The sequence below is a fragment of the Osmerus eperlanus genome, chromosome 3 (genome assembly GCF_963692335.1).
Source record: "Osmerus eperlanus chromosome 3, fOsmEpe2.1, whole genome shotgun sequence".
NCBI classification, from domain to species: Eukaryota; Metazoa; Chordata; class Actinopteri; order Osmeriformes; family Osmeridae; genus Osmerus; species Osmerus eperlanus.
Window position 1 is genome coordinate 1,809,798 of NC_085020.1, and position 14,977 is coordinate 1,824,774.

At 42.7% G+C, this 14,977-nt stretch overlaps 1 protein-coding gene across 1 annotated transcript in view; it reads left to right on the plus strand.

The window, feature by feature from the left end:
- The window catches only part of LOC134016109 (inactive dipeptidyl peptidase 10-like), a 65,175-nt gene extending 52,857 nt beyond the window's left edge, over positions 1-12,318 (plus strand). Inside the window, exons 8-26 of the mRNA XM_062455518.1 lie at positions 1,940-2,060; positions 2,701-2,855; positions 4,512-4,609; positions 4,722-4,845; positions 5,010-5,048; positions 5,288-5,395; positions 5,606-5,697; positions 6,145-6,192; positions 6,439-6,560; positions 6,944-6,991; positions 8,068-8,166; positions 9,110-9,179; positions 9,534-9,728; positions 9,891-9,945; positions 10,145-10,244; positions 10,806-10,864; positions 11,137-11,209; positions 11,569-11,642; positions 12,100-12,318. Of these exons, the coding sequence (XP_062311502.1) occupies positions 1,940-2,060; positions 2,701-2,855; positions 4,512-4,609; positions 4,722-4,845; positions 5,010-5,048; positions 5,288-5,395; positions 5,606-5,697; positions 6,145-6,192; positions 6,439-6,560; positions 6,944-6,991; positions 8,068-8,166; positions 9,110-9,179; positions 9,534-9,728; positions 9,891-9,945; positions 10,145-10,244; positions 10,806-10,864; positions 11,137-11,209; positions 11,569-11,642; positions 12,100-12,234 (1,815 nt within the window). The 3' untranslated portion in view covers positions 12,235-12,318. The remainder of the gene's footprint in view (positions 1-1,939; positions 2,061-2,700; positions 2,856-4,511; positions 4,610-4,721; positions 4,846-5,009; positions 5,049-5,287; positions 5,396-5,605; positions 5,698-6,144; positions 6,193-6,438; positions 6,561-6,943; positions 6,992-8,067; positions 8,167-9,109; positions 9,180-9,533; positions 9,729-9,890; positions 9,946-10,144; positions 10,245-10,805; positions 10,865-11,136; positions 11,210-11,568; positions 11,643-12,099) is intronic.
- The last annotated feature ends 2,659 nt before the right edge of the window (positions 12,319-14,977 follow it).

The following is a 14,977-nucleotide window of genomic DNA, read 5'->3' on the forward strand; positions in this document are numbered from 1 at the left end:
CTTCCTTGACGTCTTGTATCACAGTGCAGAGACCTGTGTATCACAGTGCAGAGACCTGTGTATCTGAGAGTCCACGTTCACTTTTACACAAGGTTGTAATACTGCAGGTGTAAAACATAATTTAGAAACCCCTGATCAAAGGTGAACGTTGATCAAAGGCTGCTTCTGACATAGAAGAAAATCCAACCCCATAAGGTTTAATTCATGTGAAGTAAATCCAACAACAGTATTATTCATTAAACTCTTGCTCCAAGACATGTTGTTTCCTAACGTATCTTTCTTTGTAAGTAATGCGACCACCCAAAGAGTATTAACCATGGAATAATCGTTTCATTATTTCTGTAAGAGCAGACACGCAAAGTAATTAACCATTTGATAGCATATTTATCTACTTCCCACACTATTTATACCTGCACCTCACACATAATCCATTACCCAGGATGCCCTGCAGCGGTGTGTGTTGTTCTGGCAGTGACAGAGAGGGCTTCATTATTCATGAGCCTCCTCTGCATATTTGTCTATGTTATCACTTCAGATGAGCTCATTATTCAACAGCATCCTCTGCGTGTCTGTTCACCCGTCAAGCCAACCCTTCTGCTGTTACAGGAAATGCATTTCCTCAACATTCGTTTCAGCAGAGACAACTAAAAAAAATGACTTCTTGGTTATTTTCTATAACCTTCCCCACAGCAATTACTCCATTCTGCACTTTTAAAGTTGACTTTGCAAGATAACTTAGAGTAGAAGAATTAGTATATTTCAGTGGTGTGAGTGAGTTTCACGCATCAATATTCTATCGGACTCAACAGGGAGACAAAACCACAGGCAGACAGCATTTTGTCCCTTACCCCTCCTGCCTGGCACAACAAACAGGTCCCTGAGACTTCGTCTCTTAGCTTAGAAGTGGTTCTTCTTTTCTACTCTACTGAACGTGCACCAACCCTGATCACCAAATCAACCCTGATCACCAAATCAACCCTGATCACCAAACAACTCTGATCACCAAATCAACCCTGATCACCAAATCAACCCTGATCACCAAATCAACCCTGATCACCAAACAACCCTGATATTAATGGTTTAATGTCGATTTGTATTTAAGCTGCAGCCACGTGTTTGAAAGTCTGTCATTGTTGTCACATCAGTTGTCTAGCCATCGGTTAACTCTGTGCTACCTGTTAGCCATTTGAAGCGGCAGTAATTAGCCTTGCTAAAATTCCTTGTGAATCCTTTACCTGGTTGATGGAGTCCCACCTTTGGTTTTGGTCTCCCCCTCTTAACAATTTCAAGCTTCTCAGTGAAATTTCTCCAAGCAAATGGTACACTTAACAAACTACTGACAAAATCATTTTCTGTTGCCGTCTCTACAACATCTCCATCAGCCATTGTTTATTAAATTACGGTGACCTGCTAGCTAACAACTTACCCTCCAATCAGAGGCCAATCAGTGATTGGTCAATAAAAACATGATCACAGGGTCTGCTACAGAATATCCAGCATACCCCGTCCCCACACAAGGCATTTTGATTGGTTGGTTTTACTGTCACTCTTGTCACAAGGCTACTATGTTGGGCTAAGTGAATCCCCTGTGCTGAGTGAGACCAACCAGACACTGCTGTTATCATCAGCCATCAGGTGTTGCTGTTAGCCTCCACAGTTCATTCGAACAGTTTATGCAAAAATGTAAAAAATAGAATTAGAAATATACAAAATAACTTAACTAGTAATAGTATGTACTTGTATTTATTATCTTTTATTACCCATCTGTCGTCAGGTGTACGTGACCATGTGACCCATCTGTCGTCAGGTGTACGTGACCATGTGACCCATCTGTCGTCAGGTGTACGTGACCATGTGACCCATCTGTCGTCAGGTGTACGTGACCATGTGACCCATCTGTCGTCAGGTGTACATGACCATGTGACCCATCTGTCGTCAGGTGTACGTGTTTGAGAACAACATCTACTACCAGGCGGACGTCACAAGCAGCTCCTGGAGACTCACGTCTTCTGGACAGGAAGGGGTGGTCTTCAACGGCATCTCTGATTGGCTGTACGAGGGTAAGACCCAGCGATGGGAGATGGGAACCATGAAATGGCCTGAACAAGGGCCGAACAAATCATCCTGACTGTTTTTGTGGGGTTACAGTTTAAGAGGTCATAGATTTTAATCTGCTTTGGATACAAGCGTTGGCTAAATGCTAAATGGCAACATTATTATTTTCTTTCTTTTCTATCTATTTACACCTACAGTGTCACTGGTAGGATAGCAACAAAGTAATACTAAGTACAAAGTGTGCAAACTCATGTGACCTCACAGAAGTACACGTACTACATCATGACAACCCTCTGTCCAGGCCTCCTTGGACAGGAAAGGGTTCCTTGGTTCTTTCCTGTCTGGAGACTGATTTATTGTTTGCATAATCTGTTTTAGAATTAATATAAAGAGAGCCAATGAGGTGGTGATCAACAACATGGTTCTTTCCAGCTGGTCCCTCCAGTGCATCGTGGCATTTAATTTAATTGATTCAACACTGCCCACGATAAGCAATTGGAGCTCAGTAATTCACATTCCCAGCGTAACTACAAAATCCTGAATTTCCATTTTAAACGATTACACAAGCATGTTTAATAAACTTATATAGAAACTGCACAAACACTCAATTCTCTTCAAGAATTGAATATTCTGTGTGCTCATCAGAGGAAGTTCTGCGGTCTCCGGTGGCCCACTGGTGGAGTCCGGACGGCTCCAGGCTGGCCTACCTCAGCATCAATGACACCCTGGTCCCCAACATGGTCCTCCCCCGCTTCACTGGCTCTCTCTACCCCCGGGGCCAGCAGTACCCCTACCCTAAGGTAACCAACACTGCCTCACAAAAGCTTTATTTTTAGATCAAATAAATTAATCAAAAATGACTACCTGGTTATTTACTATAGCTGTCTTCATAGGAATTATTCCATTCTCTTTTAAAGTTGACGTTGAAACTCACTCAGAGGAATAATGCGTTGGTGTACAAAGACCATAAATAACCGTAATTTAAAGACCATGGTTAACAGTCTCTCATGTAACACCTCTCGTGTGGCCTGGAATTGTCAATGTCCGTTCCAGATGTAGACATTAACTCTGGATTCTGTTGATGGACAGTTCTCAGATACAGCATGCACGTGGCCTTCAGCAACAACTGTAAAATGTAGCAGATAAATATGGAAGCCTCCACTGGACATACGTGGAGTTGCCCACCATCAAAACACATCTAGTACGACCAAGCCCTTCAAAGAGATGGCAGGGGGGGCGGCAAAAAGATACTGCTTCATCGCATCACAGGTGTAATGAATTATGCAAACAGCGTTGGCTCTTTGCCATTCATATTTTTCAGTATAGGATCGTTTTTTCTTGTTTTATTCATATCGATGCTGACTGGCTTCTTTTGAAGAACGCTGCAGTGCGTCTCAGTGGGCCAGAGAGGGGATGTGCTGTGATGTGCTGTGATGGGGAAACATCTCCCTCCTCCTGATCTCTTACTGTGTTACAGCCCCCTGCCTGAGCCAAGGGTGGGGGGTCAGATCTGGTAGTGTCTTTATCGCTGTTGGACTGGGAGGAGCGAGAGAGAGAGAGAGAGAGAGAGAGAGAGAGGGAGAGAGGGAGAGTGAGAGAGAGGAGGACAGACTGAGGGAGTGCAGCCAATTAATAAGACTCACCAACGCTTAATCGTGACACACGCCACACATCACGCACACGCGTGTTTGCAAAAAGAAAAGAAAAAAAAGAACATAGCCTCCATCAGGAGGCTGAATGTTGTCAGGGGAGTTGATGAAGCAAGGATTTAATTGCCTCCTCCCTCTTCTCCTTTCAGAAACTGCAGCTCTAATCCCATCGCGCCGTCTTCCTGTGATAGGCTGTTGTATACAGTCTGCATCACGAGTACTTGTTAGTTAGAACTGCCCCTACTCTGTGGTCTCATTACATCATTTATATCATTACAACGGAGCCATCCAGACACACAGCCATGACAGTAAGGTAGTATAGGTGAGGAGGATCAGGGAGGCAACAGGAATCAGTGGAAGTGATGAAGTGGAACTTTAAATCCCACTCTGATTCTGATTCTGAAGTAAAAGCCAAAAGCATCACTGTTATCTGGAAGATGTGTAACGTGACAGTTTTTATGGGCGTGCGGGGCTGATGAGCAGGGTTTTAAAAGAGGTCTGAGCTGAACGGGGAGAGAACAGCCGGGCAGTCAGGACGGCCCTCAGGGGTCAGGGGTCAGGCAGCACCGCTCCATCTCATTATATCCTCTGTTGAGAACCTTGAATGCTAAGTACTTATTTTTGTCAGTACACGATGCATTTTATGTGGAGCACGTCGGATAGTCTCACTGTCAGAAGAGGTTTGCGTACTGTACATGTCACTGCACACGCACTGTCAAAACTCCCCGTCTTTAACGTCTATTAAGGGCATGTCGTGTGCATGTTCAGACATCGCAGTAAATGCTTCCTGCTGTGTCTGTGTTTTAGATGGGGCAGGTCAACCCTACGGTAAAGATCTACATCGTGACGATGGACGGAGTATCTCAGACAACCGAACTGCAGCGTCCTAACAGTCTGGAGAAGAGGTATCCATCTGTTTCCTCCTGTCATGGGAAAAGGGCACCATAGTGAGAGGTTGGCCTTTGTACGAAAACAATATACTTTGGCTAAGAGTTGTGCTTTTTGTGGTGCCTGTAGTGATTACTACATCACCATGGTGACATGGGTGACAGAGGAGAGGGTAGCAGTGCGCTGGGTGAACCGAGCCCAGAACATGTCCATCCTGTCCCTGTGTGACGTCACCACGGGGGAGTGCGTCAAGGTGAGGAGCTGTACGCCTCCGGGCAACACGTCCAACAAACACCAACCACTAACACATGCTAGGTTATGTGACTTTAATGTGAAGTGTTGCCCACCTTACTGAAGGAGTTGTGATAATCCCTGTGTAAATTATACAACAATATGCACTGTATTTTCTTCTTAAAGAAACATGTGATGACTTCAGACAAGTGGCTCGTCAGCCAGGTGAGCAGAACATGTTCATGGCATCATTAGTATCTTCATCACAAGTACTGACCTTTTAAAATCACTGCACTGCCCTTGTTTTGAAAGGAAACTGGTGAGATAAATGATTGATTACCATACACAATGTAATGTATTCAACAAGAAGACTGTAATCCATTACAAATGCAGCATAACATAATGTGTTCCTTTAGGAGACGTAACTAAAGAGTATTAACTGGTTGGGGTTCTTTATCCTTTAGAATGAAGAGCCAGTATTCTCCAATGATGGAACCACATTCTTTCTGGCCGTGCCAATAAAACACGGAGGACACGGGGCTTTCAGACACATCGCCATGCTGTCTGACCAGGTAGGAGACTGGCTCACGTACACCTCAGAGGGAAACCATTCACAGATCAAGGTGAGGACTGTCATTTGGAATATTTGTTAACGTTGTGCTTTGTCACATTCATGGTTACGAGGTTAAGAGGTCATGTTTTAAAGGACACGTTCTGAAAAGGCTCTACACATTACAGTTGTGTTTGACTCAGCTGTTTTGTTTTGTTCTGTCCTTTCTCAGGTCAAAGGTCAGGAGGTCAACGTGCGACACCTGACCTCGGGGAGCTGGGATGTGGCCCGGGTCTTGGGATACGACGAGACGACAAGCACAGTGTGAGTAGCGTCATCAGGGCACTTGTTCAGTTTGCTAGGAGCGCTCAAAGCACACAAACAGGAACCATGCAGCGCTAATAGCGAGGAGGAAACTAAACTCACACCACCTGCAGTCGTCACAAAACACCCAACACCATCGCTGAGAGAGAAGTATCAACACTGAGCAAACGATTTGCCTCTGAACAGCCCTTTCAAAATCCTAGAGAAAAACAAACATTTTGAAACAATAAGTATGTTCTGATGAAGACGCATGCTGATGCTTGAATATCCGTGATTATTAAGTTTGACAGCTGTCATTAGATGTCTTTGAAGCTGGACTAAGAACAGAGCAGGGGATAGATTTCCCTAAAAAATATGTAGTTTTTCCTTTTATATAATCGGTCTGAATACAGAGGAAGATTGTGTTTTGAAAAACAACACCCTCACACAATGTTCCTTCCTGTTCAGTTATTTCCTCAGCACAGAAGACGGCTCTACACAAAGACACCTATACAGGTACTCCAAAGTACAGTAGGAACTATTAGAAACATAGTAGTTACTAAGTACTTCAAGATACATTTACTGTGTGGGAAGTCTGCAGGGAATACAATAGCTGTCCTGCACTACCTGGCTGTACTTACTGTAACATATTATAATATCTTGTAAAGCACACCATGTCAAACAGGATTGTTAATGACTATAATCTCTCAACAATTAATATACTTTTTTTTTCTTTCTTTTTCCTACTGCTAATTTCCACAGAGTTTCAAGTGTGGATCCGTTTCGTCGTGAATGTCTCACCTGCTTCCTGTTCCAACCCCGGTGCTCCTTCTATGATGCTGCTCTCAGCCCAGACTATCAGCATGTCCTGCTGAACTGCAGAGGTACAGCTTTGCAGTTTAAAGTTCCTAACGTTACAGCATGTCTGCTAGCTGAGGTGTGGTGTGCTTACTTCAGGATGTGGCTGGTCGATACAGATCCTTTCTTGACTCTGACCACCCAAACACAGTAGAACTGTGGCCCTCCTTGACTCTGACCACACAAACACTGTAGAACTGTGGCCCTCCTGATCCTTGATCTGCTGTACTTTCCATATGCACCGTTTGTACGTTACTTTAGATGATAAACATTTTATCTTAAATTAGTTAAATGTTATAAACCACAATCAGAGAATAGCACCCATGTCATTGTTGTTTAAGTTCAACTTGGTGCTCCTTTGAAATCCTGTCAATTGACATTTGTGAGATGCTTGTTCCTCTCTATTTAGGTCCTGGAATCCCTCAAACCACTCTGCATAACTTGAACAACATATCCAGTAAGTACTTTTAAACTCTACGGTCTTTAAGAAAACCTTACAACTAGGAACCAATGAGTGTGTTCAGGAAATCATTTTTATTTTCCGAAACATTTACAATGCACAGCCTTAACTACACTCTATATCCGCAAGTACACAGACGGGCCAATTACAGAACTATAACGTACTTCAATTGTGCTCCAGTGTGCTTCAGGACGTCAAGGACTAGTGTCTAGGGACCCAGGAGCAGATAAATGATAAGCTATTCTGTTGTCTGCTGCCAGAGCGATGCTGATTAATTCCCTCATTAAAGTTGCATCACTTTATCCTCTATGGGCCTACTACAAATGCATATAGCTGAATCAGTTCCCAGGTAAATTGATCCTCATTTGTGTGGTGGTTGTTTTATAATTTCCTTTTTTCCCTCTAAATATGTGTCTATTGAAATGGAGGGGAGGGTTTAGAAATAATGAACAGTCTCAGTAATGTAATTAACTTTAATAAACATGCCTATTAAATAGATTTGTGGTATAATTATGCCGCTACCATCACTGGAGTGTGTTTCGATATTGTATTGGTGTTTACAGTCTGACATGAGAGAGGAATCTGGGATTTCTTTGTGCTTGTGTTGTTCACAACCAGTAGATCCGTTATTGTGTATTTGCTGTATGCTGTTAATCATTCACATACTGTGTTCTGTAGTTTTGTCTGTCTCCGCCTGCTTTTAATAAGGAACATCTATTGGCTGTATGTTAGTTTTTCTTTATTCACTAAACAGCGACCTCTGACCTTCAGGCCTCAGAGAGACTTGGCTGCTACCTCTGTGTCTGAACCGATCATTTTTATGTTGGGGTGTTTGTTAAACTCTCTCTCCAATCAGCTGGTGGTCTCAAACTGATCAACTCAGAACCTAAATTGATAGTCACACTGTTCTAGTGGAGATGGATATAACTTTCATTCACACATTCCAGCAAATAAAATAGACAGATGTTTACACATACAGATGTTTTTTTACCCACTGTGTTATTTAGTTATTTATTCATGTTACATCAATTTGTTGCCTTTTAACAACGAATCTTTCTAATTTTTTGGAATAGAACATGCCAGTTTGGAGGTGAACCAAGCCTTAAGAGATGCCTTGGTGTTTCGAAACATACCAAGGAGGGAGATCAGGATTGTGCAGGTCAACCACTTTGGTACAGGATAATAATCCAACGGTCTTGTGCACAAAACAACCGTCTCTTCCCCCTCCCCTCCCCTCCTCTCTTCCCTCCCCTCCCTCCCATCCTCCCCCCCATCTGTTGCTCTCTCTCATCCTCTCTAACCCCCAGCAGCACCACCATTGCCGTCCTTGTTAATGCAGGTATCATCTTCCTCCTCCATATCGCTCCTGCTCAGCATGCACGTGCTGCCTCCACCTCTAGACAGACAGGGCCACACATGACCTGAGGTTTCTCCCATGCAGACATGCTGTGGATCAGACCCCAAACCACTTTCCTACTGCGGGAGGACCTGAATGTCACAACGCCTGTGTCTACACATAATAAACAGATTTGGGGATAAATACAATGAATGAACAGATGCACAGATCTGTGAGGTGATTGGAGATGAGTTTAGGAGTGAGACTCACGCCAATCTACTGATTCAATCAGTAGCACCATATGGGTTACAGTCCTGTCGTAATCTGTGTAATTATATACAATGTTATATATTTCATTAAAGGCTTTCAAAGAGAATGTACATATTTTATTTATAGTTTCTTCCAAGGAAATATATTCCCACAGAAACCTTTAATTATAGTCAATTCTTGATCTATGTCTCTTATCTTGTCACTTTTTCGGTTGATTAAGAAATCATTAAGTAACAGTACAGGCACATGTAGCAGTGTCTGTTCAGTGTCAATGGTTTGTTTTGTCATCTAAAGTGCGGTAGCCTAATAAACTCACAAATCAATTTATTGAAGCATTTAATTGTTTATTGACATGATATTTGATAAAAAAACGTTGTGTTTTTCTATGTACTTAGGAAAGAAAATGTATACTCATGAATCAATTGTTCAAACTGTTTTAATGTGCCACAAACAGTGTTGGTAAATGGGCCTAAAACTGCTGCTGATTGATCTGTTTCCCCTTTCATCAGCCCTTCCTCTGGAGCTAACCCTGCCGGCGGGTTTTGACGAGACAGCTCGGTATCCTCTTCTGCTCATCCTGTAAGTACCACTCTCTAATCCATCTCTCTAACCCTGACTCTCTAATCCATCTCTCTAACCCTAGCTCTCTAATCCATCTCTCTAACCCTAACTCTCTAGTCAGTGACGTTCCTCTAAGGTCTCACAGAGGCAATGGAAGCTTTTGTAAAATGGGAATAGCAAGCTGGGAGTCAGCTTGCTATTCAAAAAATAACTTCTTTTTTTTTAAACAGATAACTAAAATCTTTAGTTAGTTGTTCGTTTGTTTACCCTGACAGCAGATTCCTCAAAGCATACAAGAACTTTCTTACAGAGAAGCGTCCTTGTTAGTTAGAAGTTCTTCTTCTGAGCGTGTGTGGTTGTGTGCTCTGCCAGTGACAGCTCCCCCGGTGGCCAGGCAGTGAGTGAGCGCTACCAGCTGGACTGGGACTCGGTGCTGGTCAGCTCTGACAGTGTGATCGTGGCTCGCCTGGACGGCCGGGGCAGCGGCTTCCTGGGCCAGAGGATCCTGCATGAGGTCCACCAGCGCCTGGGGACTGTGGAGGTTCAGGACCAGATCGCAGCTGTCGAGTATGTAGCCCGGAGGAGAAACACGTTCTGATCTCCCCCCTGACCTGTACAACATCCAGGAACTCTTTGAAGCACCTTCCCTAATGTTTGTAAACATATTGACATTCCTTTGTGGAAATCCATTTAGTTTTCACAACCAAACATCCATTCCTCTTGATACAGATACCTGGCAAAGCTGCCCTATGTTGATGGTGACAAAGTCGGAGTTTACGGAAAGGTGAGAAGCCTACTTTCTTCTGCTAAATCCTTCGTTTATCCAACATTAAAATGTCCTCCTTCCCCTCCTCCACCCCCTCCTCCACCCACCCCCTCCTCCTCCTCCCCTCCTCCTCCTCCTCCCCCCTCCTTCTCCTCCACCCCCTCCTCCTCCCCCCTCCTCCTCCTTCTCCTCCCTCCTCCTCCTCCTCCTCCTCCAGGCGTATGGGGGCTTCCTCAGCACCGTGCTGCTGCTCTCTCACAGCTCCATGTTCAGGTGTGGGGTCTCCGTCGCTCCTGTCACCGACTGGAGGCTCTACGGTAAGACCTCGGACAAGATGGAGAGGGACTCTGGAGTCAGCACTCCTTCACCTTTCACTTCAAGTCCTCTCCAGTACAGAGGAGGCGTGTGGACGGCTCAGATAAGGCCCGGTCCTCAAATGTCAGGACATTTCCAATACGCTGGTGTGCTGTCATGTTGTCGACAACTGTACCATTCATGAAAGATGTTGCGCAAATGTACAATTTATGTTATACTTTACTATCGTCAAACTGTACTTAACTATCATTAAACTACTGTGCTGATAAGATGTTAGCTTGTCCTGTGAACGTTGGTTCTTACTGTTGTTTCGAATATTGAGTTTTAAATTGAACAAATTAATAATACCTTTTATTAACAGAGATACTTGAAACTTGAAAGCTGCCTATATACTTTTTCTCAAAATAAGTGCTATGTATCTTCCAAAAACAGTTTTGTTCAGTTTTCTGTAAAATATTTTAAAATCTCCTTTATTGTCGGTTAGTTTTTTTTAAACAGATGTATCATATTTGGTTCCTGGCATGTGAGACATTCATCGTTTTGGTTTGTGTTCCTCCCTGAAGGTTCAGCCTTCACTGAGCGCTACTTTGGATTCCCAGCTAAAGAGGAAGCCAAATACCAAGTAAGAAAGACTTTCAAGGTATTTTTGAAGAATGTTGAGAGGTGGACAGAGAAGTCTCTTTGAAAACGGTTTCTTTTCATCCTTTCATTAGCAGTCTAAACAGAAATACGCTGCAAATGCCACAGTTTCAGTCAAGAGAGCTGAAAGAATGATACTCTGTACAAATACATTGTGTGAAAGGAAGATTTAGAAGTCCACCATTTCCTTGTCTTTGTAAATAGAAATAGTCTGAATTGCCCTTTTAATACAGACTTTTCACCTTCTGCAAACAGATCTCCAGTCTGATTTCTAACGTCACTGGAACGAGTCATCTGAAGTTTCTTATTATTCACGGCACAGCAGATGGTGAGTACAGGCTACTGTACTGAGATTACATTCTGATCGTGCTTGTAGTGTTACCGTGACAATGTACCAAACAGACCATTTATTCTTCCATTTTCAGTTTGACATAAAGGAATGTGTCTTTAGCTCAACAAATTATAGTAGTTTAATAAAACACGTTAAACTCGAATTTAGAGTGTCTTATATATTTTCCCCATATTCTCTCGTGCTGTGGGTCACTGAAGTTTGTCTTGCTGGACGGCTCAATTCATGTCCTGTCTTTATCGAATAAATTCAGCTAAATCTCCTCCAACGCAAGTCTTTTGGGATAAAAAATGCGTCTTGCCAGGAGCTGATGATTCAATTACCATTATCTCTTTCAGCCACTGTTCACTTCCAGCACTCTGCCGAGCTGGTGAAGCTGCTGTCGGTATCAAACGTTAACTACACTCTGCAGGTGACTGCTTCAGCGGCGCCTCCTTTTGCCAGTTTCATTACATTTTCCTGACAAAAGGGGGGCTTTGTAATACTTTCATAATTCAAACTGACCTCCCCCCTCTGCCTTAAATCATTTATTATTTCAGATTTGACAAAGTACAAATGGTTTCCTACTGTGGGATGCTAAACCTGCCCTGAGGACATAAATACTTTTTTTATTTTATAATATTTTTTTGTCACCCTTTTATTGCCTGCTGATAAGCGTTTGTAGTGACAAACGATTCAAACTAGACACACAGAAGCTGCATGGAATAATGATAGTTTGTTGCAATAAATACAGTGGTCGGACTTTAACACGGCTAATAATTTCAGCTGCAAAAGCTTTCAACTGTCTTAGCAATTACACTTTCACCACCAACCGTGACACACTTGATTTGGAAAACATCTGATCCAAACTTCTCTTCTTGGCTGCCTAGATCTTTCCAGATGAAGGGCACCACCTCTCCTCCACCAGGAGCAGACACTACCTGTTCAGTTCGCTGCTCAGCTTCTTCAGGCAGTGCTTCCAGGAAGAGGTTCCTGTGGCTCTCACATCAAAGGAGGAAGACTAGCCCAAATTCTCCTCAAAGCTGTTAAACAGAGAGAACAGCAGCTCTGAAGGTTGTTTCTCTTTCTTGTCGCCTGACGACCTCCTGAGGGGGGCGGGGTTAGCTTGGTATAAGGGCGGGGTTAGCCTGGGAGGGGGGCGGGTTTAGTCTGGGAGGGGGGCGGGGTTAGTCTGGGCGGGGGGCGGGGTTAGTCTGGGAGGGGGGGCGGGGTTAGCCTGTGAGAGGGTCCGAACCGCGAGACCACACTGTGACTGACTGCCAATCACAGGAATGGGCCAATAGAAATTAAAGATGTTTTTATTTTTTTAATTTTCTCTCTATGAGTATTCATCTTTAGTTTGTGCGTTCCTGGCATTTAAGAATATTTGGTGGTTGGAGATTAATTTGTGTCAGAAAAGTAGAGTAATGTGGTGTGGATGGATGTTGGTGGATTGGTTGATGGTTGCCATGTTGAGGTGAATGATTTCCTTGTGAACCCAGTGAACTCAATATCATTGTTTAAAACCTAACTGTCTACATGACAGTGTGGTCATGGGGCAAAAGAGACAATGTGTTTATTTTTCCATTTAAAGAGTACAGTCGTTTTAGGCCTTCTGTAATTTACTGTGAATATTTAAAGATTTCTATCTACTCTGTTCCACTGCACTTATAGTACACCTTCCTTTCATGTTCAATCTCTACAGGTGCCTTTACTTCATTTCAAATGTTTCTGTCAATGTTTTCACCTCAACATTCAGTAATCAAGATGCATTTAGTAATAAAGTCCTTAAGAAACATTCAGCAATAAGTGAGTGAGGATTTCTTTCAGATTTGAATTAGTTGATAACAGAATTATATTTACTATTCTTATTGTTATTTACGACTTCATATTCAAAGAGCACAACAGATACACTATGTTCAACAAGATGTGCATGATTTGATAAAAACCTATATTGGCATTCTCAGGTTGAATCTGTACAGATCACGGTAACAATCAACATGGACAAGCTGAAAAAGTGAGAGGTTTTTTCACACTGAATCCAGACTTCACTTTCTTTTTTTTTATAGTTAAAGGTGACATGACATGCTGTTTTTGGATGTTTTTATATAGGCCTTAGTGGTCCCCTAATACTGTATCAGAAGTCTCTTTCCCGAAATTCAGCCTTGGTGCAGAATTACAGCCACTACTAGCAGTCCCACAAGGAGCTTTCCTCAGAACGCGCTGTTTTGGTGTCTGTAGCTTTAAATGCTAATGAGGAGCGGAGGGGCTGCACCATGCGCTAATGTTTACAATGGATGTATAGCAATGGCTGTAGCCCCGTTGCTGTAAGATGCCTCGAATTTGCCCATTCTCATCTGATAACTCTGGTTTGCAGAGGTACACACTCAGTCATTTCAATGAGGGGAAAGGCAGATATCGCGCACGCCATAACACCAACAGCAGAACGGTTATCCAAATAACAAAGAAGTGTACAATACTCACGTTACAGCATGTATTCACACACATACTTGATGCCTACAACAGAAGTTGTGTAGGCGCATTTCCAGAGAAAATCAAATTAAGACACTGGGTCTTCAGAGGCTCTGATGAAGGAACTGTAAAAAGATTTTTGTTTTCCTTTGTACATCCAAACTGAGCAAATGTAATGCTTCGTTCATTTGCAAGCCATGATGTCTCTCGAGGATAAAAAACACTTGCACGGTCGTAGCTCAGTTTCTTATGGTCGGGCCAGATTCTCTGGGCGGGCAAAGCAGAGAGAGGGGAGGTAACCTTCCTCCTTGTGACGTCACAAAGAGGAGATTTTCAAACAGAGCAATTGAGCTTTCATTTTCTCAAAGGTGGAGAAGAACACCCAGGGCTTGGTTTACACCTATCGAAAATTCTAGCCACTGGGGGACCAAAGGTGGGCTAGGGGAACTCATATTAATGTTAAATAACCTCCTAAAGTGAAGTTTTCATGTCATGTCACCTTTAAAGTTTTGCGGCTATAAATTGGTTTTGCATAATGTGAAATCCTGTCAAATCTGTTTTGACAGGATAGTACAAGAGAATCCCGAATATGAATGTCCAAAACTATAGTTTGAGTAAATCCTCATTCAAATAAGATGAATTTGCTACATACCATTATTTGTGTTAGAGCTATAGACAGATATAGACAAATTAGTGTACAATATTGGGTGCCCATGGTAAACTACATTTGTATACTTTGTACATGCATATTAAACATTATTACAAGCTCATCTTCTTGCCTCTTTTTTGTTTTATAACTGAGAAACTTACAGAAGCTTTGATTGAACATGTCTTATAGATAAAACTTCCTAGATAAAAGTATCTGGATATTAATAGCAGATGTTTACGGTGTTCTTTCCCAATCTTCACAGTAAAATACAGTTTTTGTGCCATATGTCATATTTGCTAATTTGCGATATAAAGACCCAGCTGGATGAGCAGTCCTTGCTCAAGATCTGAAAGATTCTGGCTTTTGATGAGGTGTCCACATCTGTTTTGCCAATATGGATCTACATATCAAGATGTTCTCTTCTCTCCCTTTACATTCCCCCCCCCCCTCCCCTCTCTCTCTCCCCCCCTTCTCTCTCTCTCTATCTCTCTCTCTCTCTCTCTCTCTCTCTCTCTCTCTCTCTCTCTCTCTCTCTCTCTCATCACAGTATTGCCATGCAAAACGAACCCCCGTTTGTCATGAGGTTCCAGGGTGAAAGGACCAATGAACTATAATTGAATTTCTGCCAAGATGATTGAACCATTAAC